Below are 26,540 nucleotides of genomic sequence, written 5' to 3'. Positions count from 1 at the left end.
TTTAAAAGTGCCTACAGCCAGCCCAAGTTTGTTATGTTAGGCCTTCTAAGCCTGTCTGCGGTCCATTCTTTCAACTACTACTACACTGACCAGGTCACTGCTGCCCGTGTACCCCTGGAACCAATTTAAAATTGCCTACAGCCAGCCCAATTTTTTTATTTTAGGCCTTCGATGCCTGTCTGCGGTCCATTCTTTCAACTACTACTACACTGACCAGGTCACTGCTGTCCGTGTACCCCTGGAACCAATTTAAAATTGCCTACAGCCATGTGTTATTATTTTAGGCCTTCGATGCCTGTCTGCGGTCACTCCTTCCACTAGGCCTCCACTGACCACACCACTGCTGTCCGTGTACCCCTGGAACCAATTTAAAATTGCCTACAGCCAGCCCAATTTTTTTATTTTAGGCCTTCGATGCCTGTCTGCGGTCCATTCTTTCAACTACTACTACACTGACCAGGTCACTGCTGTCCGTGTACCCCTGTAACCAATTTAAAATTGCCTACAGCCATGTGTTATTATTTTAGGCATTCGATGCCTGTCTGCGGTCCATTTTTTCAACTACTACTACACTGACCAGGTCACTGCTGCCCGTGTACCCCTGGAACCAATTTAAAATTGCCTACAGCCATGTGTTATTATTTTAGGCCTTCGATGCCTGTCTGCGGTCACTCCTTCCACTAGGCCTCCACTGACCACACCACTGCTGCCCGTGTACCCCTGGAACCAATTTAAAATTGCCTACAGCCAGCCCAATTTTTTTATTTTAGGCCTTCGATGCCTGTCTGCGGTCCATTCTTTCAACTACTACTACACTGACCAGGTCACTGCTGCCCGTGTACCCCTGGAACCAATTTAAAATTGCCTACAGCCATGTGTTATTATTTTAGGCCTTCGATGCCTGTCTGCGGTCACTCCTTCCACTAGGCCTCCACTGACCACACCACTGCTGTCCGTGTACCCCTGGAACCAATTTAAAATTGCCTACAGCCATGTGTTATTATTTTAGGCCTTCGATGCCTGTCTGCGGTCACTCCTTCCACTAGGCCTCCACTGACCACACCACTGCTGTCCGTGTACCCCTGGAACCAATTTAAAATTGCCTACAGCCATGTGTTATTATTTTAGGCCTTCGATGCCTGTCTGCGGTCACTCCTTCCACTAGGCCTCCACTGACCACACCACTGCTGTCCGTGTACCCCTGGAACCAATTTAAAATTGCCTACAGCCAGCCCAATTTTTTTATTTTAGGCCTTCGATGCCTGTCTGCGGTCCATTCTTTCAACTACTACTACACTGACCAGGTCACTGCTGCCCGTGTACCCCTGGAACCAATTTAAAATTGCCTACAGCCATGTGTTATTATTTTAGGCCTTCGATGCCTGTCTGCGGTCCATTTTTTCAACTACTACTACACTGACCAGGTCACTGCTGCCCGTGTACCCCTGGAACCAATTTAAAATTGCCTACAGCCATGTGTTATTATTTTAGGCCTTCGATGCCTGTCTGCGGTCACTCCTTCCACTAGGCCTCCACTGACCACACCACTGCTGTCCGTGTACCCCTGGAACCAATTTAAAATTGCCTACAGCCATGTGTTATTATTTTAGGCCTTCGATGCCTGTCTGCGGTCACTCCTTCCACTAGGCCTCCACTGACCACACCACTGCTGCCCGTGTACCCCTGGAACCAATTTAAAATTGCCTACAGCCAGCCCAATTTTTTTATTTTAGGCCTTCGATGCCTGTCTGCGGTCCATTCTTTCAACTACTACTACACTGACCAGGTCACTGCTGTCCGTGTACCCCTGGAACCAATTTAAAATTGCCTACAGCCATGTGTTATTATTTTAGGCCTTCGATGCCTGTCTGCGGTCACTCCTTCCACTAGGCCTCCACTGACCACACCACTGCTGTCCGTGTACCCCTGGAACCAATTTAAAATTGCCTACAGCCATGTGTTATTATTTTAGGCCTTCGATGCCTGTCTGCGGTCACTCCTTCCACTAGGCCTCCACTGACCACACCACTGCTGTCCGTGTACCCCTGGAACCAATTTAAAATTGCCTACAGCCAGCCCAATTTTTTTATTTTAGGCCTTCGATGCCTGTCTGCGGTCCATTCTTTCAACTACTACTACACTGACCAGGTCACTGCTGTCCGTGTACCCCTGGAACCAATTTAAAATTGCCTACAGCCATGTGTTATTATTTTAGGCCTTCGATGCCTGTCTGCGGTCACTCCTTCCACTAGGCCTCCACTGACCACACCACTGCTGTCCGTGTACCCCTGGAACCAATTTAAAATTGCCTACAGCCATGTGTTATTATTTTAGGCCTTCGATGCCTGTCTGCGGTCACTCCTTCCACTAGGCCTCCACTGACCACACCACTGCTGCCCGTGTACCCCTGGAACCAATTTAAAATTGCCTACAGCCAGCCCAATTTTTTTATTTTAGGCCTTCGATGCCTGTCTGCGGTCCATTCTTTCAACTACTACTACACTGACCAGGTCACTGCTGTCCGTGTACCCCTGGAACCAATTTAAAATTGCCTACAGCCATGTGTTATTATTTTAGGCCTTCGATGCCTGTCTGCGGTCACTCCTTCCACTAGGCCTCCACTGACCACACCACTGCTGTCCGTGTACCCCTGGAACCAATTTAAAATTGCCTACAGCCATGTGTTATTATTTTAGGCCTTCGATGCCTGTCTGCGGTCACTCCTTCCACTAGGCCTCCACTGACCACACCACTGCTGTCCGTGTACCCCTGGAACCAATTTAAAATTGCCTACAGCCAGCCCAATTTTTTTATTTTAGGCCTTCGATGCCTGTCTGCGGTCCATTCTTTCAACTACTACTACACTGACCAGGTCACTGCTGTCCGTGTACCCCTGTAACCAATTTAAAATTGCCTACAGCCATGTGTTATTATTTTAGGCATTCGATGCCTGTCTGCGGTCCATTTTTTCAACTACTACTACACTGACCAGGTCACTGCTGCCCGTGTACCCCTGGAACCAATTTAAAATTGCCTACAGCCATGTGTTATTATTTTAGGCCTTCGATGCCTGTCTGCGGTCACTCCTTCCACTAGGCCTCCACTGACCACACCACTGCTGCCCGTGTACCCCTGGAACCAATTTAAAATTGCCTACAGCCAGCCCAATTTTTTTATTTTAGGCCTTCGATGCCTGTCTGCGGTCCATTCTTTCAACTACTACTACACTGACCAGGTCACTGCTGCCCGTGTACCCCTGGAACCAATTTAAAATTGCCTACAGCCATGTGTTATTATTTTAGGCCTTCGATGCCTGTCTGCGGTCACTCCTTCCACTAGGCCTCCACTGACCACACCACTGCTGTCCGTGTACCCCTGGAACCAATTTAAAATTGCCTACAGCCATGTGTTATTATTTTAGGCCTTCGATGCCTGTCTGCGGTCCATTCTTTCAACTACTACTACACTGACCAGGGCACTGCTGGCCGTGTACCCCTGGAACCAACATCAGAAAATATAAAAATAAGTATTTTGCTTATAAAAAAGAAAATACTGGTGAGATATCAAATGCAGACATTTTAACATTAAAAACAAACACACAACTCTAATCTGGTACAGTACTAAAAATGGCCACCAGCTACAATTACTTTCTCCTGCAAGTAGTTAACTGAAAGTTTTTTTAAATTGAAAACACACATATGGCATCCACCGAGTGTTGTCCTGTCGCGTCTTCTTTATATTATTGCCGAGAAGATGCAAAATAATGAAAATAATAAAATCATTAATTACCAAAATAATAGAGAAAGTCAACACCACATTGCAAATAAACATTCATTCCAAATAAAGAAGCAGGGCGCGTCCGAGGGTGAGTATATACCTAATAAGAATATAATCACCCTCGGACGCGCAATGCTTATTTCCAACAGCCTTCCTTCCTAAGAATCAGCCCTTCCGTCGTGTAGAGAGACGTTGTGTTACACTCCAAGGTGTTCCCCAGGTTGCCTTTCCTGAGCTTCGATCTTCCGGCTCTCGTTTAGTAGTTCTTGGAAACTACTCTGCATTAGGCCTTCAAATTGGGTATGGGGTGTAGAGAGATGGTGTGTTCCACTCCAAGGTGTTCCCCAGGTTGCCTTTCCTGAGCTTCGATCTTCCGGCTCTCGTTTAGTAGTTGTTGGAAACTACGCTGCATTAGGCCTTCAAATTGGGTATGGGGTGTAGCGAGAGGGTGTGTTACACTCCAAGGTGTTCCCCAGGTTGCCTTTCCTGAGCTTCGATCTTCCGGCTCTCGTTTAGTAGTTCTTGGAAACTACACTGCATTAGGCCTTCAAATTGGGTATGGGGTGTAGAGAGAGGGTGTGTTACACTCCAAGGTGTTCCCCAGGTTGCCTTTCCTGAGCTTCGATATTCCGGCTCTCGTTTAGTAGTTGTCGGAAACTACGCTGCATTAGGCCTACAAATTGGGTATGGGGCGTAGAGAGAGGGTGTGTTACACTCCAAGGTGTTCCCCAGGTTGCCTTTCCTGAGCTTCGATATTCCGGCTCTCGTTTAGTAGTTGTCGGAAACTACGCTGCATTAGGCCTACAAATTGGGTATGGGGTGTAGAGAGAGGGTGTGTTACACTCCAAGGTGTTCCCCAGGTTGCCTTTCCTGAGCTTCGATCTTCATGCTCTCGTTTAGTAGTTGTCGGAAACTACGCTGCATTAGGCCTACAAATTGGGTATGGGGTGTAGAGAGAGGGTTTGTTACACTCCAAGGTGTTCCCCAGGTTGCCTTTCCTGAGCTTCGATCTTCCGGCTCTCGTTTAGTAGTTGTTGGAAACTACGCTGCATTAGGCCTTCAAATTGGGTATGGGGTGTAGCGAGAGGGTGTGTTACACTCCAAGGTGTTCCCCAGGTTGCCTTTCCTGAGCTTCGATCTTCCGGCTCTCGTTTAGTAGTTCTTGGAAACTACACTGCATTAGGCCTTCAAATTGGGTATGGGGTGTAGAGAGAGGGTGTGTTACACTCTAAGGTGTTCCCCAGGTTTCCTTGCCATTGCTTCGGTCTTCCGACTCTCGTTTAGTAGTTGTAGAAAAGTACACTGCATTAGGCCATACAAAATGGGTATGGGGTGGAGAGAGATGGTGTGTTACACTCCAAGGTGTTCCCCAGGTTGCCTTTCCTGAGCTTCTATCTTCAGGCTCTCATTAAATTGTGGTTAAATGGAACAACTGCATTTGGCGTACTAGTTGGTTTGGGGCCTACTATCGGTGTCTGCCACTCCTTGCTGTTCTCCTCCACTGAACAAAGCTGTGCCGCCTGTTTACTACGGTTGCCAATTTTGAACTGCATTTCGACTACTTACTGATTTGGCCCTACTCTCTGTGTCAGCCTCTCATTCCAGTTGTCCTCCACTGCAATGCCCCCTGGTTATTCCTGTGTTACCAATTTTGAACTGCATTTAGCCCACTTTCTTCTTTGGGCCTATATCTGTGTTTCCACTTCATCGTGCCCATTGCCCAGCCAGTGATAGATGAGTCTGCTGGTACATTGACCCATAACGCAACATTCCCCGTGCACGCTACACAACAACATTGTGACCCTGCTGAAAGTCAGGTTGCTCTTCCCGCATACCATACCACCTTACACGGGGACAAAGAGGAAGGTGCAGATGAAAGTGCAGGTTCCTTCATCAGGTGGGGGGAGGAATACTAGTTGGCGACGTCACTGGCACAGGGCCTCTCATAGTACGCAAAAGTGTTGCTGCCGGTGGGAGGCGCCCCCGCCGTGCAAACACACCGCTGTACTTTGAGGGGCCCTGTGCCAGTGCCAATGCCAACGAGTGGGCCCCCCCTGCTTGCTCAGGTTCACAGCACTTGCAAAGTTGAAATACTTACCTCTCCCTGCTCCACTGCCGTGACGTGGTCCAGATTTCCTGGGCCCACTAATTACTTGAACCAGCCCTACCCCCCACAACTTTAGCCAAATGACCCCCAATTTCAAATGCCTTCCAATTATTATAAGGTAAATTACGCTTGACAAGCTTCATTAAGAAGAATGGATGGTTTTGACATTAAAATGGCCACTCTAGGTGTTTTCCTGGCCCCCACTCACTGCCGACTATGCTGCCCCATTGACTTGCATTGGGTTTCGTGTTTCGGTCGATCCCGACTTTACGTCATAATCGGCCGATTTCACTCGACCCGACTTTGGACATAGTCGGGTTTCGCAAAACCCGGCTCGACTCTAAAAAGGTCAAGGTCGCTCAACTCTAGTGCTGTATAAACAAGCGAGCCAAGGTTTCAACAGAAGGTAACTCAGGTAACGGCACAAAGTGGGCTGGCTTCGAAAACCTATCAACCACTACCATACTACTGAGTCGCCCTTGGAAGATGGAAGATTAGTGATAAATACCATGGTTTATCCAAAGTTGGCAAAGGTACCAATTCTTCAGCCGGCCAGAGTTGAGAGCTCTTAGAGCGAGCGCACACTCCACAAGTATTTACAAACCTTTTGATATCAGTACCCATAGAGGGCTACCAAAAACTCCTAGCTACTGCCCCTCTCCCCCCCCCCAGGGTAGATGCAATCCCAGGGTGAGCACTTAACACGGAATCATGAAATTCTTGCAGGATTGTGAGATGGAACTGTTTGGGTACAAAAAATTTACCTGGGGTTTATTCCTGGTAGCTTGTGCTTGTGCTTCCAAAATCACTCTCTGTAACTCAGATGAGACTTCTGCCACAGCCACTCCTGGTTGAAAGGAGGTTCTGGAGGTGACACAGAATCAAAACTTTGGGATAAGGCATCCACCTTTACATTTTTAGACCCTGGTCGGAACGTAATGGTAAAATGAAATCGAGAAAAATAAAGTGCCCACCCAGCCTGTCTGGGGGTCAATCTCTTAGCAGACTCAATATAGGCCAGGTTTTTATGATCAGTGATCACTGATGACCATAATGAGATGAACAGTCCCCTGCAGAAAATGCCTCCATTTTTCGAAGGCCAATTTAACTGCCAACAATTCCCTGTTGCTGACATCATAATTTCTCTCAGCCGAAGATAATTTTTTAGAGAAAAAGGCACAGGGTTTAAGGTTAGTAAGGGTGGACGGACACTGGGACAACACTGCTCCCACCCCCAGCACCGAAGCATTGACCTCCACAGTAAAAGGTCTTGGCGGATCGGGTTGTATCAACACTGGTGCTGAGTAGTGTTGAGCATTCCGATACCGCAAGTATCCGGTATCGGCCGATATTTGCGGTATCGGAATTCCGATACCGAGTTCCGATATTTTTGCGATGTCGGGAATCGGTATCGGGATCCATATTCATGTGTAAAATAAAGAATAAAAATAAAAAATATTGATATACTCACCCTCGGACGCGCCCTGGTTGAAGCCGCTGAAACCGGCAGTCTCCCCTCCTAAGAATGAGCGAGTGAAGGACCTGCGGTGACGTCGCGGCTTGTGATTGGTCGCGTGAGCGATCACATGAGCGGTCACGCGACCAATCACAAGCCGCAACGTCATCGAAGGTCCTTCACCCTGCATTCTTAGGAACAGAGGCTGCCGGTTACACCGCTTATAGCCAGGGGCCGTCGGAGGGGTGAGTATATCGAATTTTTTTATTTTTATTCTTTATTTTTTACATGAATATGGATCCCAGGGCCTGAAGGAGAGTTTCCTCTCCTTCAGACCCTGGGAACCATTACAGGATACCTTCCGATATTTGCATCCCATTGACTTGTATTGGTATCGGATATCGGTATCGGCGATATCCGATATTTTTCGGATATCGGCCGATACAATCCAATACCGATACTTTCAAATATCGGAAGGTATCGCTCGACACTAGTGCTGAGGTAAAACATTTTTTCAGTGTCTGGAAGGAAATTTTTGTGGTCATGGACCAATTTTTACATCCGTCCCTTTGAGAGTGAGGTCCGTCAAGGGTTTCACCACCTGCAAAAACCCTTTAATAAACTTCCTATAGTAATTAGCGAAGCCCAAGAATCATTGCAACCCCTTCAGGTCATGAGGTAGCACCAAATCTGAAATGGCCTGAACCGTCCCCGGATCCATGCGGAATCCCTCTACTGAAATAATTAAACCCAGAAAAGACAGTTCTTGCATAAAGAATAAACATTTCTCCAGCTTAGCGTATAAATGGTTCTCCCTGAGTCTCATAAGAACTGAACTTAGATGGTGTAAAGTGTGACTGACTGTCCTCTGAGTATATCAAGATGTCATCCAGGTAAATGGCTACATAGCAGCCAATCAAATCAGAAAAAACAGCAATAATGAAATTCGGGAAACAGCAGGGGCGTTAGTGAGACCGAAGGGCTTAACCAAATTTTCAAACAACCCCTCAGTCGTCAGAAGCGCTTATTATTAGGGTTGAGCGAAACGGGTCGAACATTTTCAAAAGTCGCCGACTTTTGGCGAAGTCGAGTTTCATGAAACCCGATCCGACCCCTGTGCGTGGTCGGCCATGCGGTACGCGACTTTCGCGCCAAAGTCGCGTTTCAATGACGCGAAAAGCGCCATTTCTCAGCCAATGAAGGTAAATGCAGAGTGTGGGCAGCGTGATGACATAGGTCCTGGTCCCCACCATCTTAGAGAAGGGCATTGCAGTGATTGGCTTGCTGTCTGCGGCATCACAGGGGCTATAAAGGGGAGTTCCCGCCGACCGCCATGTTACTGCTGCTGATCTGAGCTTAGGGAGAGGTTGCTGCCGCTTCGTCAGAAGCAGGGATAGCGTTAGGCAGGGTCCATTAACCACCAAACCGCTTGTGCTGTAGCGATTTCCACTGCCCAACACCACCTTCGGTGTGCAGGGACAGTGGAAGCTCCTTTTTTTTTTTTTTTCCTCAGCGCTGTAGCTCATTGGGCTGCCCTAGAAGGCTCCCTGATAGCTGCATTGCTGTGTGTACGCCGCTGTGCAAACCAACTGCTTTTTTCAAAGCACAAATCCTCTTGTTCCTTCCTTTCTGCACAGCTATCTTGTTTGTTTGTCCACACTTTTTATTTAATTTGTGCATCAGTCCACTCCTTATTGCTGCCTGCCATACCTGGCTGAGATTACTGCAGGGAGATAGTAATTGAAGGACAGTTCCTTTTTTTTTTTTTTTTTGTGGGAGATTAAGATTGACATTTCTGCTAGAGTGCCATCTCTGTCTGTGTCATCTCTCACTCAGTGGGCCATAGAAAGCCTATTTATTTTTTTGCTTGATTTGGGTTATAAAATCTACCTGAAAAAATCACTACATCAATAAGTGGGAGAAAAATATTGGCCTCAGGGCTTGTGTGCCACTCCTGACTCCTGTGTGTGCCATCTCTCAGTCAGTGGGCCATAGAAAGCCTATTTATTTTTTTGCTTGATTTGGGTTCCAAAATCTACCAGAAAAAATCACAACATCAATCAGTGGGAGAAAAATATTGGCCTCAGGGCTTGTGTGCCACTCCTTACTCCTGTGTGTGCCATCTCTCACTCAGTGGGCCATAGAAAGCCTATTAATTTTTTTGCTTGATTTGGGTTCTAAATTCTACCTGAAAAAATCAATAAATCAATCAGTGGGAGATTAATATTGGCCTTTGGGCTTGTGTGCCAGTCCTAAGCGTGCCATCTCTCTCTCTCTCAGATAGTGGGCCACAGAAAGCCTATTTTTTTATTATTTTATTGGGTTTATAAATTTTCCCTGGAAAAAAAAAAAAAGTGTGAGATTAATATTGGCCTCTGGGCTTGTGTGCCAGTCCTGAGCGTGCCATCTCTCTCACAAATAGTGGGCCATAGAAAGCCTATTTATTTTTTGGGTTGATTTGGGTTCATAATTCTACCTGAAAAAATCAATCAATCAATCAGTGGGAGATTAATATTGGCCTTTGGGCTTGTGTGCCAGTCCTAAGCGTGCCATCTCTCTCTCTCAGATAGTGGGCCATAGAAAGCCTATTTATTATTATTTTTTTTATTGGGTTTATAAATTTTCCCTGGAAAAAAAAAAAAGTGGGAGATTAATATTGGCCTCTGGGCTTGTGTGCCAGTCCTGAGCGTGCCATCTCTCTCACAAATAGTGGGCCATAGAAAGCCTATTTATTTTTTGGGTTGATTTGGGTTCCTAATTCTACCTGAAAAAATCAATCAATCAATCAGTGGGAGAAAAATATTGGCCTCAGGGCTTGTGTGCCACTCCTTACTCCTGTGTGTGCCATCTCTCACTCAGTGGGCCATAGAAAGCCTATTAATTTTTTTGCTTGATTTGGGTTCTAAATTCTACCTGAAAAAATCATTAAATCAATCAGTGGGAGATTAATATTGGGCTTTGGGCTTGTGTGCCAGTCCTAAGCGTGCCATCTCTCTCTCTCAGATAGTGGGCCATAGAAAGCCTATTTATTATTATTTTTTTATTGGGTTTATAAATTTTCCCTGGAAAAAAAAAAAATGGGAGATTAATATTGGCCTCTGGGCTTGTGTGCCAGTCCTGAGCGTGCCATCTCTCTCACAAATAGTGGGCCATAGAAAGCCTATTAATTTTTTTGCTTGATTTGGGTTCCAAAATCTACCTGAAAAAAATCACTAAATCAATCAGTGGGAGATTAATATTGGCCTCTGGGCTTGTGTGCCACTCCTGACTCCTATGTGCGTCATCTGTCACTCAGTGGGCCCTAGAAAGCCTATTTTTTGTTTTATTTGTTTTCTAAATTCTCCCTGAAACAATCATTTTATTTTCTTTGGTTTCTAAATTATTCCTGAAAAAAATCATTTTTTTGGTATTTTTTTTTCTCTCAAGTCTCCCTGAAAAAAAAAAAAAAAAAAAAATCTGTGGGAGATTCATATTGCCCCTTATGCTTGTGTGCCAGTCTTGACTCCTGGGTGTGCCATCTCTCTCTCTCTCCCCAATTGTGGGCCATAGAAAGCCTATAAATTTTTTTGCTTGATTTGGGTTCCAAAATCTACCAAAAAAAATCACTAAATCAATCAGTGGGAGATTAATATTGGCCTCTGGGCTTTTGTGCCACTCCTGACTCCTGTGTGCGTCATCTGTCACTCAGTGGGCCCTAGAAAGCCTATTTTTTGTTTTATTTGTTTTCTAAATTCTCCCTGAAACAATCATTTTATTTTCTTTGGTTTCTAAATTATTCCTGAAAAAAATCATTTTTTTGGTATTTTTTTTTCTCTCAAGTCTCCCTGAAAAAAAAAAAGAAAAAAAATCTGTGGGAGATTCATATTGCCCCTTCTGCTTGTGTGCCAGTCTTGACTCCTGGGTGTGCCATCTCTCTCTCTCTCCCCAATTGTGGGCCATAGAAAGCCTATTAATTTTTTTGCTTGATTTGGGTTCCAAAATCTACCAAAAAAAATCACTAAATCAATCAGTGGGAGATTAATATTGGCCTCTGGGCTTGTGTGCCACTCCTGACTCCTGTGTGCGTCATCTGTCACTCAGTGGGCCCTAGAAAGCCTATTTTTTGTTTTATTTGTTTTCTAAATTCTCCCTGAAACAATCATTTTATTTTCTTTGGTTTCTAAATTATTCATGAAAAAAATCATTGTTTTGGTATTTTTTTTTCTCGCAAGTCTCCCTGAAAAAAAAAAAAAAAAAAAAATCTGTGGGAGATTCATATTGCCCCTTCTGCTTGTGTGCCAGTCTTGACTCCTGGGTGTGCCATCTCTCTCTCTCTCCCCAATTGTGGGCCATAGAAAGCCTATAAATTTTTTTGCTTGATTTGGGTTCCAAAATCTACCAAAAAAAATAACTAAATCAATCGGTGGGAGATTAATATTGGCCTCTGGGCTTGTGTGCCACTCCTGACTCCTGTGTGCGTCCTCTCTCACTCAGTGGGCCCTACAAAGCCTTTTTTTTTTTTTTTTTCCTAAATTCTCCCTGAAACAATCATTTCATTTTATTTGTTTTATAAATTCTTCTGTAAAAAATAATTTTTTTTTATTTTTTTTTTTCTGAAGTCTCCCTTTTAAAAAAAACAAACACAAATCAGTGGGAGATAAATATTTACATTTGCGCTTCAGTGACAGTCCTGCGTGTGTGCCATCTCATTTGTTGCCAACAACAACAGAGTGTGTAACATTGTGGCTGATTTTCGTTGTGGTCTCACCCACCTGTAAAGGGGTAGCTAAATCATACTGAAGTTATAGCTCACCGTGTAAGTTGTGTGACAGCAACAAATACCGTTCGTTTGTTAACGTTTTTAAAACAATGAGGAAGTCTGGTGGAAGAGGTCGTGGCCGGGGGCGTTCATTGTCAGCTGGTAATGAGGGTAGTGGTAGTGGTGGAGCATCAGCTGGTCGTGGGAAAAAAAATATTGCACCTAAGTCTGGAGCTGTGGAGCCAGGTTCGTCGTCTGGCTACACAAGGCCTCGAACGCTCCCTTTTCTGGGAGTAGGAAAACCGCTTTTAAAGCCGGAGCAGCAAGAGCAAGTTTTGGCTTATCTTGCTGACTCAGCCTCTAGCTCTTTTGCCTCCTCTCGTGAAACTGGTAAATGTCAAAGCAGCGCGTCGTTAGTGGATGTTCACGGTCAGGGACAAGTCGCTTCCTTGTCCTCTTCAGCAAAAACAACAACAGAGAAGAATGCAGCAGGCGACACAACGGGTTACTCCATGGAGCTCTTTACACATACCGTCCCTGGCTTAGAAAGTGAAGCAGTTAACAGTCCATGCCCATTACAAGTTGAGTCTGACATGGAGTGCACTGGTGCACAGCCACAGCCAGACTACTATCCTGGTCCTTTGACTCAGACCACAACATTGCCATCGCAGGGTGCTGATCAAGAATCAGACCCTGATGAGACTATGTTGCCCCATCACGAACGCTATACCACCGACCGCCACGGTGACACAGACGAAGTTGCACACGAGGTACAAGAAGAGGTAATAGATGACCCAGTTCTTGACCCCGATTGGCAGCCATTGGGGGAACAGGGTGCAGGCGGCAGCAGTTCTGAAGCGGAGGAGGAGGGGCCGCAGCAGGCATCAACATCGCAACAGGTTCCATCTGCCGGGCCCGTATCTTGCCCAAAACGCGTGGCAAAGCTAAAACCTGTTGGAGGACAGCGTGGCCATCCGGTTAAAGCTCAGTCTGCAATGCCTGAAAAGGTATCCGATGCTAGAAAGAGTGCAGTCTGGCATTTTTTTAAACAACATCCAATTGATCAGCGCAAAGTCATCTGTCAAAAATGTTCAACTACCTTAAGCAGAGGACAGAATCTGAAAAGTCTCAATACAAGTTGCATGCATAGACATTTAACCACCATGCATTTGCAAGCCTGGACTAACTACCAAACGTCCCTTAAGGTTGTAGCACCCTCGGCCAATGAAGCTAGTCAGCAACGCAACATCCCTTCCGGCAGTGTAGGGCCACCATTTTCCGCACCACCTGCAGTATCTGTGCAGGTTTCTTTGCCAGGCCAAAGCCGTCAGGGTCAGGGAATCACCAGTTTCGTAGTAGGAAACACTGCATCTAGGGCACCGGTGGCAACAATACCATCTCCCACCGTCTCTCAGTCTGCCATGTCCACCGGCACCCCCGCTAGTTCCACGATCTCCAGCTCTCCTGTCCAGCTCACCCTACATGAGACTATGGTTAGAAAAAGGAAGTACTTAGCCTCGCATCCGCGTACACAGGGTTTGAACGCACACATAGCTAGACTAATCTCGTTAGAGATGATGCCCTACCGGTTAGTTGAAAGCGAAGCTTTCAAAGCCCTGATGGACTACGCTGTACCACGCTACGAGCTACCCAGTCGACACTTTTTTTCCAGAAAAGCCATCCCAGCCCTCCACCAGCATGTTAAAGAGCGCATCGTCCATGCACTCAGGCAATCTGTGAGCACAAAGGTGCACCTGACAACAGATGCATGGACCAGTAGGCATGGCCAGGGACGTTACGTGTCCATCACGGCACACTGGTTAAATGTGGTGGATGCAGGGTCCACAAGGGACAGCAAGTTTGGGACAGTTCTGCCTAGCCCACGGTCTATGAAACAATTGGCTGTAGCCGTTCGCACCCCCTCCTCCTCCTCTTCGTCCTCCTGCAGAAGCGAGAGCTCGTCCACAGACCGCAGTCGCACAACCACTCCATCCGCAGCTGACACTGTTGCACACCAGGTCTCCCATTATGGGGCAGCTACTGGCAAACGTCAGCAGGCTGTATTGGCTATGAAGTGTTTGGGCGACAACAGACACACCGCGGAAGTTCTGTCCGAGTTCTTGCAGAAAGAAACGCAGTCGTGGCTGGGCACTGTAGATCTTGAGGCAGGCAAGGTAGTGAGTGATAACGGAAGGAATTTCATGGCTGCCATCTCCCTTTCCCAACTGAAACACATTCCTTGCCTGGCTCACACCTTAAACCTGGTGGTGCAGTGCTTCCTGAAAAGTTATCCGGGGTTATCCGACCTGCTCCTCAAAGTGCGTGGACTTTGCTCACATATCCGCCGTTCGCCCGTACACTCCAGCCGTATGCAGACCTATCAGCGTTCTTTGAACCTTCCCCAGCATCGCCTAATCATAGACGTTGCAACAAGGTGGAACTCAACACTGCACATGCTTCAGAGACTGTGTGAACAGAGGCGGGCTGTTATGTTTTTGTGGGAGGATACACATACACGGGCAGGCAGTAGGATGGCAGACATGGAGTTGTCAGGTGTGCAGTGGTCGAAGATTCAAGACATGTGTCAAGTCCTTCAGTGTTTTGAGGAATGCACACGGCTGGTTAGTGCAGACAACGCCATAATAAGCATGAGCATCCCCCTAATGCGTCTGCTGATGCAAAGTTTGACGCACATAAAGGATCAGGCGTCTGCAGCTGAGGAAGAGGAAAGCCTTGATGACAGTCAGCCATTGTCTGGCCAGGGCAGTGTACAGGACGAGGTAGCGGGCGAAGAGGAGGAGGAGGACAAGGAGGATGATGGGGATGATTATATTTTTAATGAGGAAGCTTTTCTGGGGCCACTGGAAATTGGTGGCGCGGCAAGGCCGGGTTCTGGTTTTTTGAGGGACACAAGTGACATGGATTTGCCTGAAACTGCCCCTCAACCAAGCACAACCGCAGATTTGAGAACTGGAACTTTGGCCCACATGGCGGATTATGCCTTACGTATCCTCAAAAGGGACACACGCATAACTAAAATGATGAATGATGACGATTACTGGTTGGCCTGCCTCCTTGATCCTCGCTATAAAGGCAAATTGCAAAATATAATGCCACATGAGAACTTGGAACTAATATTAGCAACCAAAGAATCAACTCTTGTTGACCATTTGCTTCTGGCATTCCCTGCACACAGCGCCCGTGATCGTTCTCACACGAGCTGCAGGGGCCAGCAGACCAGAGGAGTTAGAGGGGCAGAAATCAGAAGTGGCGTTGGCCAGAGGGGTTTTCTGACCAGGTTGTGGAGTGATTTTGCTATGACCGCAGACAGGACAGGTACTGCAGCATCAATTCAAAGTGACAGGAGACAACATTTGTCCAGTATGGTTACAAACTATTTTTCATCCCTTATCGATGTTCTCCCTCAACCGTCATTCCCATTTGATTACTGGGCATCAAAATTAGACACCTGGCCAGAATTGGCAGAATATGCATTGCAGGAGCTTGCTTGCCCGGCAGCTAGTGTCCTATCAGAAAGAGTATTCAGTGCTGCAGGTTCAATACTAACAGAAAAAAGGACTCGTCTGGCTACCCAAAATGTAGATGATCTAACCTTCATTAAAATGAACCACAACTGGATTTCGAAATCTTTTGCCCCACCTTGCCCGGCTGACACCTAGCTTTCTTATGAAAAGGTGTTGCCTGTGGACTATTCTGAATGACTTTTCCAATCTCGTAATTTTCAGCACCTGATTGTCCAGCATACGACATGTTTACACCTCACTAAATGGCCAAACTCCCCACACGGGGCCGTGGTATCGACACTTGGCGACAGCACCCGTGAGAGTGCAGTTTGTCTGAAGAGGTGGGTGAGCCCGCTTTTGGTCGACGGCACTGCCACTGGGTCCCTCCTAGTACAATAAAGTGTCTCTGGCGGTGGTGGTGCGCACCCAACGTCAGACACACCGTTGTAATATGAGGGGCCCTGGGCCTGTACCGCCGGCCACAAGACAGTTTCCCCCCACCCCAGCTCAAACAGTGCTCTACCACTTGCAAAATTATCTCACAGCTCCACCAATGTTTAGTCTATGCGCTGACATCCTTCAATGCCTGCCACTGACAATACCATTGTATTGACATTTTTGTTATGTTAGGCCTTCGATGCCTGTCTGCGGTCCATTCTTTCAACTACTACTACACTGACCAGGTCACTGCTGCCCGTGTACCCCTGGAACCAATTTAAAATTGCCTACAGCCATGTGTTATTATTTTAGGCCTTCGATGCCTGTCTGCGGTCACTCCTTCCACTAGGCCTCCACTGACCACACCACTGCTGCCCGTGTACCCCTGGAACCAATTTAAAATTGCCTACAGCCAGCCCAATTTTTTTATTTTAGGCCTTCGATGCCTGTCTGCGGTCCATTCTTTCAACTACTACTACACTGACCAGGTCACTGCTGCCCGTGTACCCCTGGAACCAATTTAAAATTGCCTACAGCCATGTGTTATTATTTTAGGCCTTCGATGCCTGTCTGCGGTCACTCCTTCCACTAGGCCTCCACTGACCACACCACTGCTGCCCGTGTACCCCTGGAACCAATTTAAAATTGCCTACAGCCATGTGTTATTATTTTAGGCCTTCGATGCCTGTCTGCGGTCACTCCTTCCACTAGGCCTCCACTGACCACACCACTGCTGCCCGTGTACCCCTGGAACCAATTTAAAATTGCCTACAGCCAGCCCAATTTTTTTATTTTAGGCCTTCGATGCCTGTCTGCGGTCCATTCTTTCAACTACTACTACACTGACCAGGGCACTGCTGCCCGTGTACCCCTGGAACCAACATCAGAAAATATAAAAATAAGTATTTTGCTTACAAAAAAGAAAATACTGGAGAGATATCAAATGCAGACATTTTAACATTAAAAACAAACACACAACTAAAATCTGGTACAGTACTAAAAATGGCCACCAGCTACAATAACTTTCTCCTGCAAGTAGTTAACTGAAAGGTTTTTTAAATTGAAAACACACATATGGCATCCACCGAGTGTTGTCCTGTCGCGTCTTCTTTATATTATTGCCGAGAAGATGCAAAACAATGAAAATAATAAAATCATTAATTACCAAAATAATAGAGAAAGTCAACACCACATTGCAAATAAACATTCATTCCAAATAAAGAAGCAGGGCGCGTCCGAGGGTGAGTATATACCTAATAAGAATATAATCACCCTCGGACGCGCAATGCTTATTTCCAACAGCCTTCCTTCCTAAGAATCAGCCCTTCCGTGGTGTAGAGAGACGTTGTGTTACACTCCAAGGTGTTCCCCAGGTTGCCTTTCCTGAGCTTCGATCTTCCGGCTCTCGTTTAGTAGTTGTTGGAAACTACGCTGCATTAGGCCTTCAAATTGGGTATGGAGTGTAGCGAGAGGGTGTGTTACACTCCAAGGTGTTCCCCAGGTTGCCTTTCCTGAGCTTCGATCTTCCGGCTCTCGTTTAGTAGTTCTTGGAAACTACACTGCATTAGGCCTTCAAATTGGGTATGGGGTGTAGAGAGAGGGTGTGTTACACTCCAAGGTGTTCCCCAGGTTGCCTTTCCTGAGCTTCGATCTTCCGGCTCTCGTTTAGTAGTTCTTGGAAACTACACTGCATTAGGCCTACAAATTTGGTATGGGGTGGAGAGAGATGGTGTGTTACACTCCAATGTGTTCCCCAGGTTTCCTTGCCATTGCTTCGGTCTTCCGACTCTCGTTTAGTAGTTGTAGAAAAGTACACTGCATTAGGCCTACAAAATGGGTTTGGGGTGGAGAGAGATGGTGTGTTACACTCCAAGGTGTTCCCCAGGTTGCCTTTCCTGAGCTTCTATCTTCAGGCTCTCATTAAATTGTGGTTAAATGGAACAACTGCATTTGGCGTACTAGTTGGTTTGGGGCCTACTATCGGTGTCTGCCACTCCTTGCTGTTCTCCTGGTTTCCTGTCCTGAAATTCCATTTTCAGGCTCTCGTTAAGTAGTTGTTAATGTTAGACTGCATTTGGCCTACTAGTTGGGTTGGGGCCTACTCTCGGTGTCTGCCACTCCTTGCTGTTCTCCTCCACTGAACAAAGCTGTGCCGCCTGTTTACTACGGTTGCCAATTTTGAACTGCATTTCGACTACTTACTGATTTGGCCCTACTCTCTGTGTCAGCCTCTCATTCCAGTTGTCCTCCACTGCAATGCCCCCTGGTTATTCCTGTGTTACCAATTTTGAACTGCATTTAGCCCACTTTATTCTTTGGGCCTATATCTGTGTTTCCACTTCATCGTGCCCATTGCCCAGCCAGTGATAGATGAGTCTGCTGGTACATTGACCCATAACGCAACATTCCCCGTGCATGCTACACAACAACATTGTGACCCTGCTGAAAGTCAGGTTGCTCTTCCCGCATACCATACCACCTTACACGGGGACAAAGAGGAAGGTGCAGATGAAAGTGCAGGTTCCTTCATCAGGTGGGGGTAGGAATACTAGTTGGCGACGTCACTGGCACAGGGCCTCTCATAGTACGCAAAAGTGTTGCTGCCGGTGGGAGGCGCCCCCGCCGTGCAAACACACCGCTGTACTTTGAGGGGCCCTGTGCCAATGCCAATGCCAACAAGTGGGCCCCCCCTGCTTGCTCAGGATCACAGCACTTGCAAAGTTGAAATACTTACCTCTCCCTGCTCCACTGCCGTGACGTGGTCCAGATTTCCTGGGCCCACTAATTACTTGAACCAGCCCTACCCCACACAACTTTAGCCAAATGACCCCCAATTTCAAATGCCTTCCAATTATTATAAGGTAAATTACGCTTGACAAGCTTCATTAAGAAGAATGGATGGTTTTGACATTAAAATGGGCACTCTAGGTGTTTTCCTGGCCCCCACTCACTGCCGACTATGCTGCCCCATTGACTTGCATTGGGTTTCGTGTTTCGGTCGATCCCGACTTTACGTCATAATCGGCCGATTTCACTCGACCCGACTTTTGAGATAGTCGGGTTTCGCGAAACCCGGCTCGACTCTAAAAAGGTCAAGGTCGCTCAACTCTACTTATTATCAATTCATCGCCCTCCCGGTTCCTTATAAGGTTATGAGCCCCTTGTAAGTCAAGCTTAGAAAACCATTTGGCCCAATGAGTTGATTACATAAATCGGGAATCAGAGGAAGAGGTACGCGTTCTTCACAGTAATCTTATTCAGTTTCACGAAAGTCAAGGCACAGTTGCAAAACCCCATCTTTTTTCTTCACAAATTAAAACCCTGCTGCCACGGGTGAGACAGAGGGCTGAATATGCCCCTTGCGGAGGCTCTCTGTGATGTACTCTTTCATGGCGTGGCGCTCAGGCCTGACCAAATTGTACAGACAAGCCTTGGGTAATTTGGCTTCTGGGACTAAATCAATAGCACAATCACAAGGTCGATGTGGTGGAAGCGCTTCAGCCTCACTTTCAGAAAACACATCTTCAAAGTCCTTCAGGTACTCCAGAATACACTCCAGACTGATAGACGACACAGATACAGACTTTACCAGGCTGCAGCACGTCCCATTATCCTTACATCCCCATTGAGTGATTTCCCCGGCCACCCAATCAATGACAGGATTGGGGCGTTGCAGCCAGGGCATCCCCAATACCAGTCCTGCAGGCATATTATTCATAACAAAACAACTTAATTTTTCCAACTTTAATTTTTCAGAGAAAATATATCAGTCCTGAGACAAATTTCATCCAGTGTAAGAGGGGATGAATCAACAGCCACAATTTTAACAGGGTCTTTAAGCCTGACTGTCCCTATCTTATTATGAGTCACAAATTGGGCATCAATCAAATTAATGGAAGAACCTCAGTCAATAAAGCCGGTGGTCACCACAGGACCGCTAGCAAGTTCCAAATCCACCTGGAGCACAATTTTTGCAAGTAAGAAAAAATGTACCTGGGAGTCTGGACATCCTCCTCAATTGTTGCCCAGACTTAGTCGTTTCTCTGATAGCTTCACTGAAGAAGGAAAGGGCAGTTCTTTTTCTAATGTCCAGAGGCTCCACAGTAAAAGCATAGTAGGTTGTCTCTACGATGCCTTCTCTTTTTTCCACAACCGAGACTGACCCAATCTCCATGGGCTCAGATACAGGTGCAGTGTCACACAATTTGAAGTACAAGGAAGTCTCTTGTTGCATTTCTCCTCTAGCACAGAGTCTCCAGTCCATCCGGATCGCCTGTGTCATGACATCCTCCAGGGTATCAGGAGGAGGATGAAGTGCCAGAGCATCCTTTAGATGGTCAAACAGGCCCTTGCAGACCAACCCCCCTCAGGCATCGTCGTTCCACGATATGTCAGCTGCCCAACGTCTAAATTCTGAGCATAACCATTCAGCGGAGTGCCTCCCCTGTGTCACACTCATCACCACATCCTCTGCCATGCGCAATCAATCAGGCTCATCAAAAATATGTCCAAGAGCCTCATGAACAGGTTCACAGACATACGTTCAGCAGAAGAGGAAGAGAGATAGAAAATGCTCATGCCTGTGGGGCCCCCTTAACAAGGACATTATGATCCCCACTCTCTGCCTTTCATTTCCAGAGATCCGGGAATGCAATTCGAAAAATAGGTTGCATCCCTCCTTAAAGACCCTAAACAATTTTTTATCTCCGGAAAAATTGTCGGGTAACTTTACCGGTGGCTCTGTTTCCGCTAGAGATACATCACTGGGGTCCCCTCCCGGAACCCTAAGGGAGCAGACCCCTGTAAAGCACCTGCCACATCTCCCTGCACCTGTTGGTGTGAGTGGACCAGGGCTTGCTGCTTCATGGGCAGCTTCTGCATAAGCTGGAAGAGCTCATTAACCTGCCCCGTGACAGCTTGTACCGGATCCGTAATATATCAACACCCCACCACCAGGGAAAGACTGTACAGTCAGCTATAATGTCACAACTCCCAGGTATACTGCTGTGGGGAGAGCTGCACACAGCAGCAAGGGAGCTACTAACCAGGTAACAAACAGGACCTGAACCATGTGACAGACTGGGAGGTGGTCGGGGCAGAGCCAGACACTTGGGTGCAGAGGAGATGATACTCACAGGAGAGTAGTCAAACAGGCTAAGATCAGAACCAGGAGATCACGAGGTACCAAAGGGGAGAGACAGGGGATTGTTAGAAGAGAAGCCAGAAGTCAGAAATCCAAAAAAACAAATGAGCAGAGTAAAGCACGTAGAGCAAGGAGTATAATTGCAAACCGAGCACACACTCCAGGGGTCAGGCACACAGACAAGACGAAAGGATAGCTGACAGGGAATCATAGTTTGGCGTGAGTATAAATACCCCTACCAGGTCCAAGGGAGGCCAGCAAAATTAACCCTGAGAGAACAGGACATTAACCATGTCCTAACCATGACAGTTTTATTTTGAATGGGGCGAAAGGGGGGTGATTTTAACTTTTATTTATTTTTTATTTTTTTATTTTTTTTAAAACTTTTTTTTAACTTTTGGCATTCCTCAATAGTCTCCAAAGGAGACTAGACACTGCCACAAGCCGATCCGCTCTGCTACATAGAGGCGATGCTCAGATCACCTCTATACAGCAGATTTATTCACTTGTAATGAGCGCCAACCACTGGGTGGAGCTCACAACAAGCTGGCACTGACAACCATAGAGATCTCCAGGATACCTCAGGTTGTCATGCCAACACACTGGTGACCCGCGATGACGTAACAGGAGTCATCAGACTCAACCTAAGTGCAACCTAAATGCCACTGTCAAACTCTAACTGGGTAATAGTCACAGGTGGATCACACTTCCACCCAAAACTATTGCGGGCACCTGTCAGCTGACATGTCCCCGGAAAGATGTGGGCTCACCGCCGGAGCCCAAATCAGAGGGAGGGTATGCAACATCGGTGTACTATTACGCCTGATGTCGGTAAGGGGTTAAAGTTTAGTAAAAGTGTGACAAAATTGTTCTCAGCAGTAATGTGAGAGTCAGAGATACTTCCAGGGATCTTAACCATAAGGTTGTCCTTCCATTCAGAACTTTTCCCATCCATTTCAACATTTTCATTCCCCCCAGACCTCTTTGTAGGGTCTGCTGGAAAAATGCTCAGATTCCCCATTGACTCCCATTATACTCGATACTTGAAATGAGCATTAGGATTTGCTCGGTTTGACTAACGAGCATCCAAGTAATTAAGTCGTAGCTCATCTCTAGTCATAAACATTGACGGTGGATTGCCTTTATGCAAATAACATTTTCTACATTATATCTTCTCGAGTGCCAAGTTCCTATATGTCAGTTCAGTGAGGTTTGAGACTCTACTTTAGCGCATACTATTAACAGGAGTGCTGTACTCTGCTTTATAGGTCATTCTTATCTTACACTGAACCATATGCTTTTCATAAGTCATATCTTACCTTTTGCAGCAGTCTCTGATTTTCTTTATACTTTATATTTTTTGCTATCTGTGATTGCATCTCATGTAGAGCATGTGCCATGGCGTAGACAGATTTATACACAAGATAAGAGACCCCAAAACTGACAGTATAGTATACATTGTTACTAAGTTCACCTAACTTAATCGTTCTGTTGCATTCGTGAAGAGGTAAATTAATAAGATATTTTCTCATTTGAACAGAGGTGAAACATTGGAAAGCAAGTGAAATGATATTCGCCAATAAAATGTCATCTGGACGATTTCTTGGGCTAATTTCTTGTAGGAAATTTCTCAAGTCTGGCATCTTTTTAGTAGGTGGAGAAAATACCAGACTTCCATGAAATGGTGACCTTGTTTTTGTAGGTTGTACGATGTTAGCAATCCAACCTGCTGGTATAATGAAGGTCTTCTCATGGGCTTTGAGTTCCTCTTCAATAAAGAATACAATGAAGACAGAAAATGTTCCACAAATGACAATGACTTGTGAAGATGAGTTGTTAATGATTTTTAAGTTTTCATGATAATTTGGAAATATTGGTACAGAATCACGAATTTTAATAATATACTCAACGCAGATTTCATAATTGGCGGCCTTTGTCTTTAATTCCTGGCTCTGCTTCTCTCCGAAATCATCATCAGATGTAATAACACCGATCCACGTCCAGTTATAATGTCTGAGTAATTGTATAATGGCCAGACACTGGATGGAGTAATTGGGAAGTGCTTGGAAGAACAATGGGAAGAGGTTTGAATTGCTCAGAATAGGATCCATTGCACCAAAACTGATCTGAATAATACAGTAACAACATTGGAACATAATTATTATTAATAAACACAGAAAATTTTACTCCATAGCCTATTCCATACAGTTCTATAGATGGTGAACAGAGCTGAGGTTGAGAATGTGTACCTTCACTCAATTCAAGAAGGGGCTCTGCACAGCCTGGATCACAATTTCCAGAACCCTACATTTATGAGGTCTTAGGTACCAGACCAACAGCATTCATTAAATTATTCACATTTTCATGAATGGATATTGTCATCTACTGCTTGTAAAAACCAGCACCCTTGCAATTTAATGCTTATTTAAATTTTACAGCTGTTTCTGATATATTAACTTGAGGTGAACAGATCTGACAACAACCAATTATTATTGTTAGGGGCAATCACTTTTTCACATAGGGCCCTGAAGGTTTGGATTTCTTTTTCCCTTAATAATAAAGACCTACATTTAAAAACTAAATTTTCTAATTACTTGTGTTTAGGGTTGAGCGAATTTTACTTTTTTAGGGTCGAGTCGGGTTTCGCGAAACCCGACTATCTCAAAAGTTGAGTCGAGTGAAATCGGCCGATTATGACGAAAAGTCGGGGAACGACCGAAACACGAAACCCAATGCAAGTCAAAGGGGAAGCATAGTCGGCAGTGAGTGCAGGCCAGGAAAACATGTACAGAGCCCATTTTAATGGCAAAAACATCCATTCTTGTTACTGAAGCTTGTCAATCTTAATTTACCTTATAATAGTAGTTAGGCATTGGAAATTGGTTGTCATTTGGCTAAAGTTGTGGGGGGTAGGGCTGGTTCAAGTATTTAGTGGGCCCAGGAAACGTGGACCACGTCATGGCAGTGGAGCAGGGAGAGGTAAGTATTTCAACTTTGCAAGTGCTGTGATCCTGAGCAAGCAGGGGGTCCCACTCATTGGCATTGGCACTGGCACAGGGCCCCTCAAAGTACGGCGGTGTGTTTGCATGGCGGGGACGCCTCCCACCGGCAGTGACACTTTTGCGTACTATGAGGGGCCCTGTGCCAGTGACGTCGCCAACGAGTATTCCCCCCCCACCTGATGCACTTTCATCTGCACCTTCCTCTTTGTCCCCGTGTAAGGTGGTATAGTATGCGGGAAGGGGAACCTGACTTTCAGCAGGGTCACATTCTGGCTGTGTAGCGTGCACGGGGAATGTAGTGGTCTGGGTCAGTGTACCAGCAGACTCATCTATCACTGGCTGGGCAATGGGCAGGATGAGGAGGAAACACAGATATAGGCCGAAATAATAAAGTGGGCTAAATGCAGTTCAAAATTGGTAACAGGACCAAACGAAGGCTAAGGGGTGATCTTATGTTAATATATAAATATATGAGGGGACAGTACACAGACCTTTCTGATGATCTTTTTAATCATAGACCTGAAACCGGGACAAGGGGGCATCCTCTGCATTTGGAGGAAAAAAGGTTTAAGCATAATAACAGACGTGGATTCTTTACTGTAAGAGCAGTGAGACTATGGAACTCTCTGCCGTATGATGTTGTAATGAGTGATTCATTACTTAAATTTAAGAGGGGACTGGATACCTTTCTGGAAAAGTATAATGTAACAGGGTATATACACTAGATTCCTTGATAGGGTGTTGATCCAGGGAACTAGTCTGATTGCCGTATGTGGAGTCGGGAAGGAATTTTTTTCCCCAATGTGGAGCTTACTCTTTGCCACATGGGTTTTTTTGCCTTCCTCTGGATCAACATGTTAGGGCATGTTAGATTAGGCTATGGGTTGAACTAGATGGACTTATAGTCTTCCTTCAACCTTAATAACTATGTAACTATGTAACTATGAAACCAGGCGGCATTGCTTTGTTCATTGGAGTACAACTGTAATGAGAGGCTGACACAGTGAGTAGGCCCAAATCAGTAAGTAGGCTAAATGCAGTTCAAAATTGGTAACAGTAGTAAACAGGCGGCACTGTTTTGTTCAGTGGAGAACAGCAAGGAGCGGCAGACACCGTTAGTAGGGCCAACAAAACTAGTAGGCCAAATACAGTGTTATATTAAAAACAATTTAACGAGAGCCTGAAGATAGAAGCTCAGGAAAGGCAACCAGGAGAACACCTTGGAGTGGCAGACACTGTTAGTAGGCCCCAACCAAAATAGTAGCAGCAATGCATTTGTTCCATTTAACAACTATTTAACGAGAGCCTGAATCTCGAAGCTCAGGAAAGGCAACCTGGAGAACACCTTGGAGCGGCAGACACTGTTAGTAGGCCCCAGCCAAACTAGTAGCCCCACTGCAGTTGTTCCATTTAAAAACTATTTAACGAGAGCCTGAAGATCGAACCTCAGGAAAGGCAACCAGGAGAATACCTTGGAGTGGTAGACACTGTTAGTAGGCCCCAACCAAACTAGTAGCAGCAATGCATTTGTTCCATTTAACAACTATTTAACGAGAGCCTGAAGAGAGAAGCTCAGGAAAGGCAACCAGGAGAACACCTTGGAGCGGCAGAAACTGTTAGTAGGCCCCAACCAAACTAGTAGCAGCAATGCATTTGTTCCATTTAACAACTATTTAACGAGAGCCTGAAGATCGAAGCTCAGGAAAGGCAACCAGGAGAACACCTTGGAGCGGCAGACACTGTTAATAGGCCCCAACACAACTAGTAGCAGCAATGCATTTGTTCCATTTAACAACTTTTTAACGAGAGCCTGAAGATAGAAGCTCAGGAAAGGCAACCAGGAGAACATCTTGGAGCGGCAGACACTGTTAGTAGGCCCCAACCAAACTAGTAGCAGCAATGCATTTGTTCCATTTAACAACTATTTAACGAGAGCCTGAAGATCAAAGCTCAGGAAAGGCAACCTGGAGAACACCTTGGAGCGGCAGACACTGTTAGTAGGCCCCAGCCAAACTAGTAGCCCCACTGCAGTTGTTCCATTTAAAAACTATTTAACGAGAGCCTGAAGTTCGAAGCTCAGGAAAGGCAACCAGGAGAACACCTTGGAGCGGCAGACACTGTTAGTAGGCCCCAACCAAACTAGTAGCCCCACTGCAGTTCCGATTGGCTGAAAACCTGACAATTGCAGCTCATTTTTTTTAAGAGGACAGCTGTATTGAGTGGCGCAGACAGACACTGCTAGTAGGCTTACACCACAAAGTTGGCTCGATGCAGGTTTAAAAAAGGTTACATGGGTACTCGGTCAGCATTGGTGTGGTCAGCGTAGCACAATTGGAAGGAGGGACCGCAGACAGA

General features: G+C 46.0%; 1 protein-coding gene across 1 annotated transcript in view; it reads right to left on the bottom strand.

Annotated features, from left to right (window-relative positions):
- The window catches only part of LOC138657387 (vomeronasal type-2 receptor 26-like), a 200,963-nt gene that overhangs the window by 130,214 nt on the left and 44,209 nt on the right, over positions 1 to 26,540 (bottom strand). The window contains exons 7-9 of the mRNA XM_069745148.1: positions 22,503 to 23,309; positions 20,034 to 20,367; positions 19,548 to 19,739 (exon numbers count right to left, since the gene is read on the bottom strand). Of these exons, the coding sequence (XP_069601249.1) occupies positions 19,548 to 19,739; positions 20,034 to 20,367; positions 22,503 to 23,309 (1,333 nt within the window). The remainder of the gene's footprint in view (positions 1 to 19,547; positions 19,740 to 20,033; positions 20,368 to 22,502; positions 23,310 to 26,540) is intronic.

This window comes from Ranitomeya imitator, chromosome 1 (assembly GCF_032444005.1).
Source record: "Ranitomeya imitator isolate aRanImi1 chromosome 1, aRanImi1.pri, whole genome shotgun sequence".
Classification (NCBI taxonomy): Eukaryota; Metazoa; Chordata; class Amphibia; order Anura; family Dendrobatidae; genus Ranitomeya; species Ranitomeya imitator.
The sequence above is the reverse complement of the archived record's forward strand: the minus strand, read 5'-3'. Positions and strand labels throughout refer to the sequence as shown.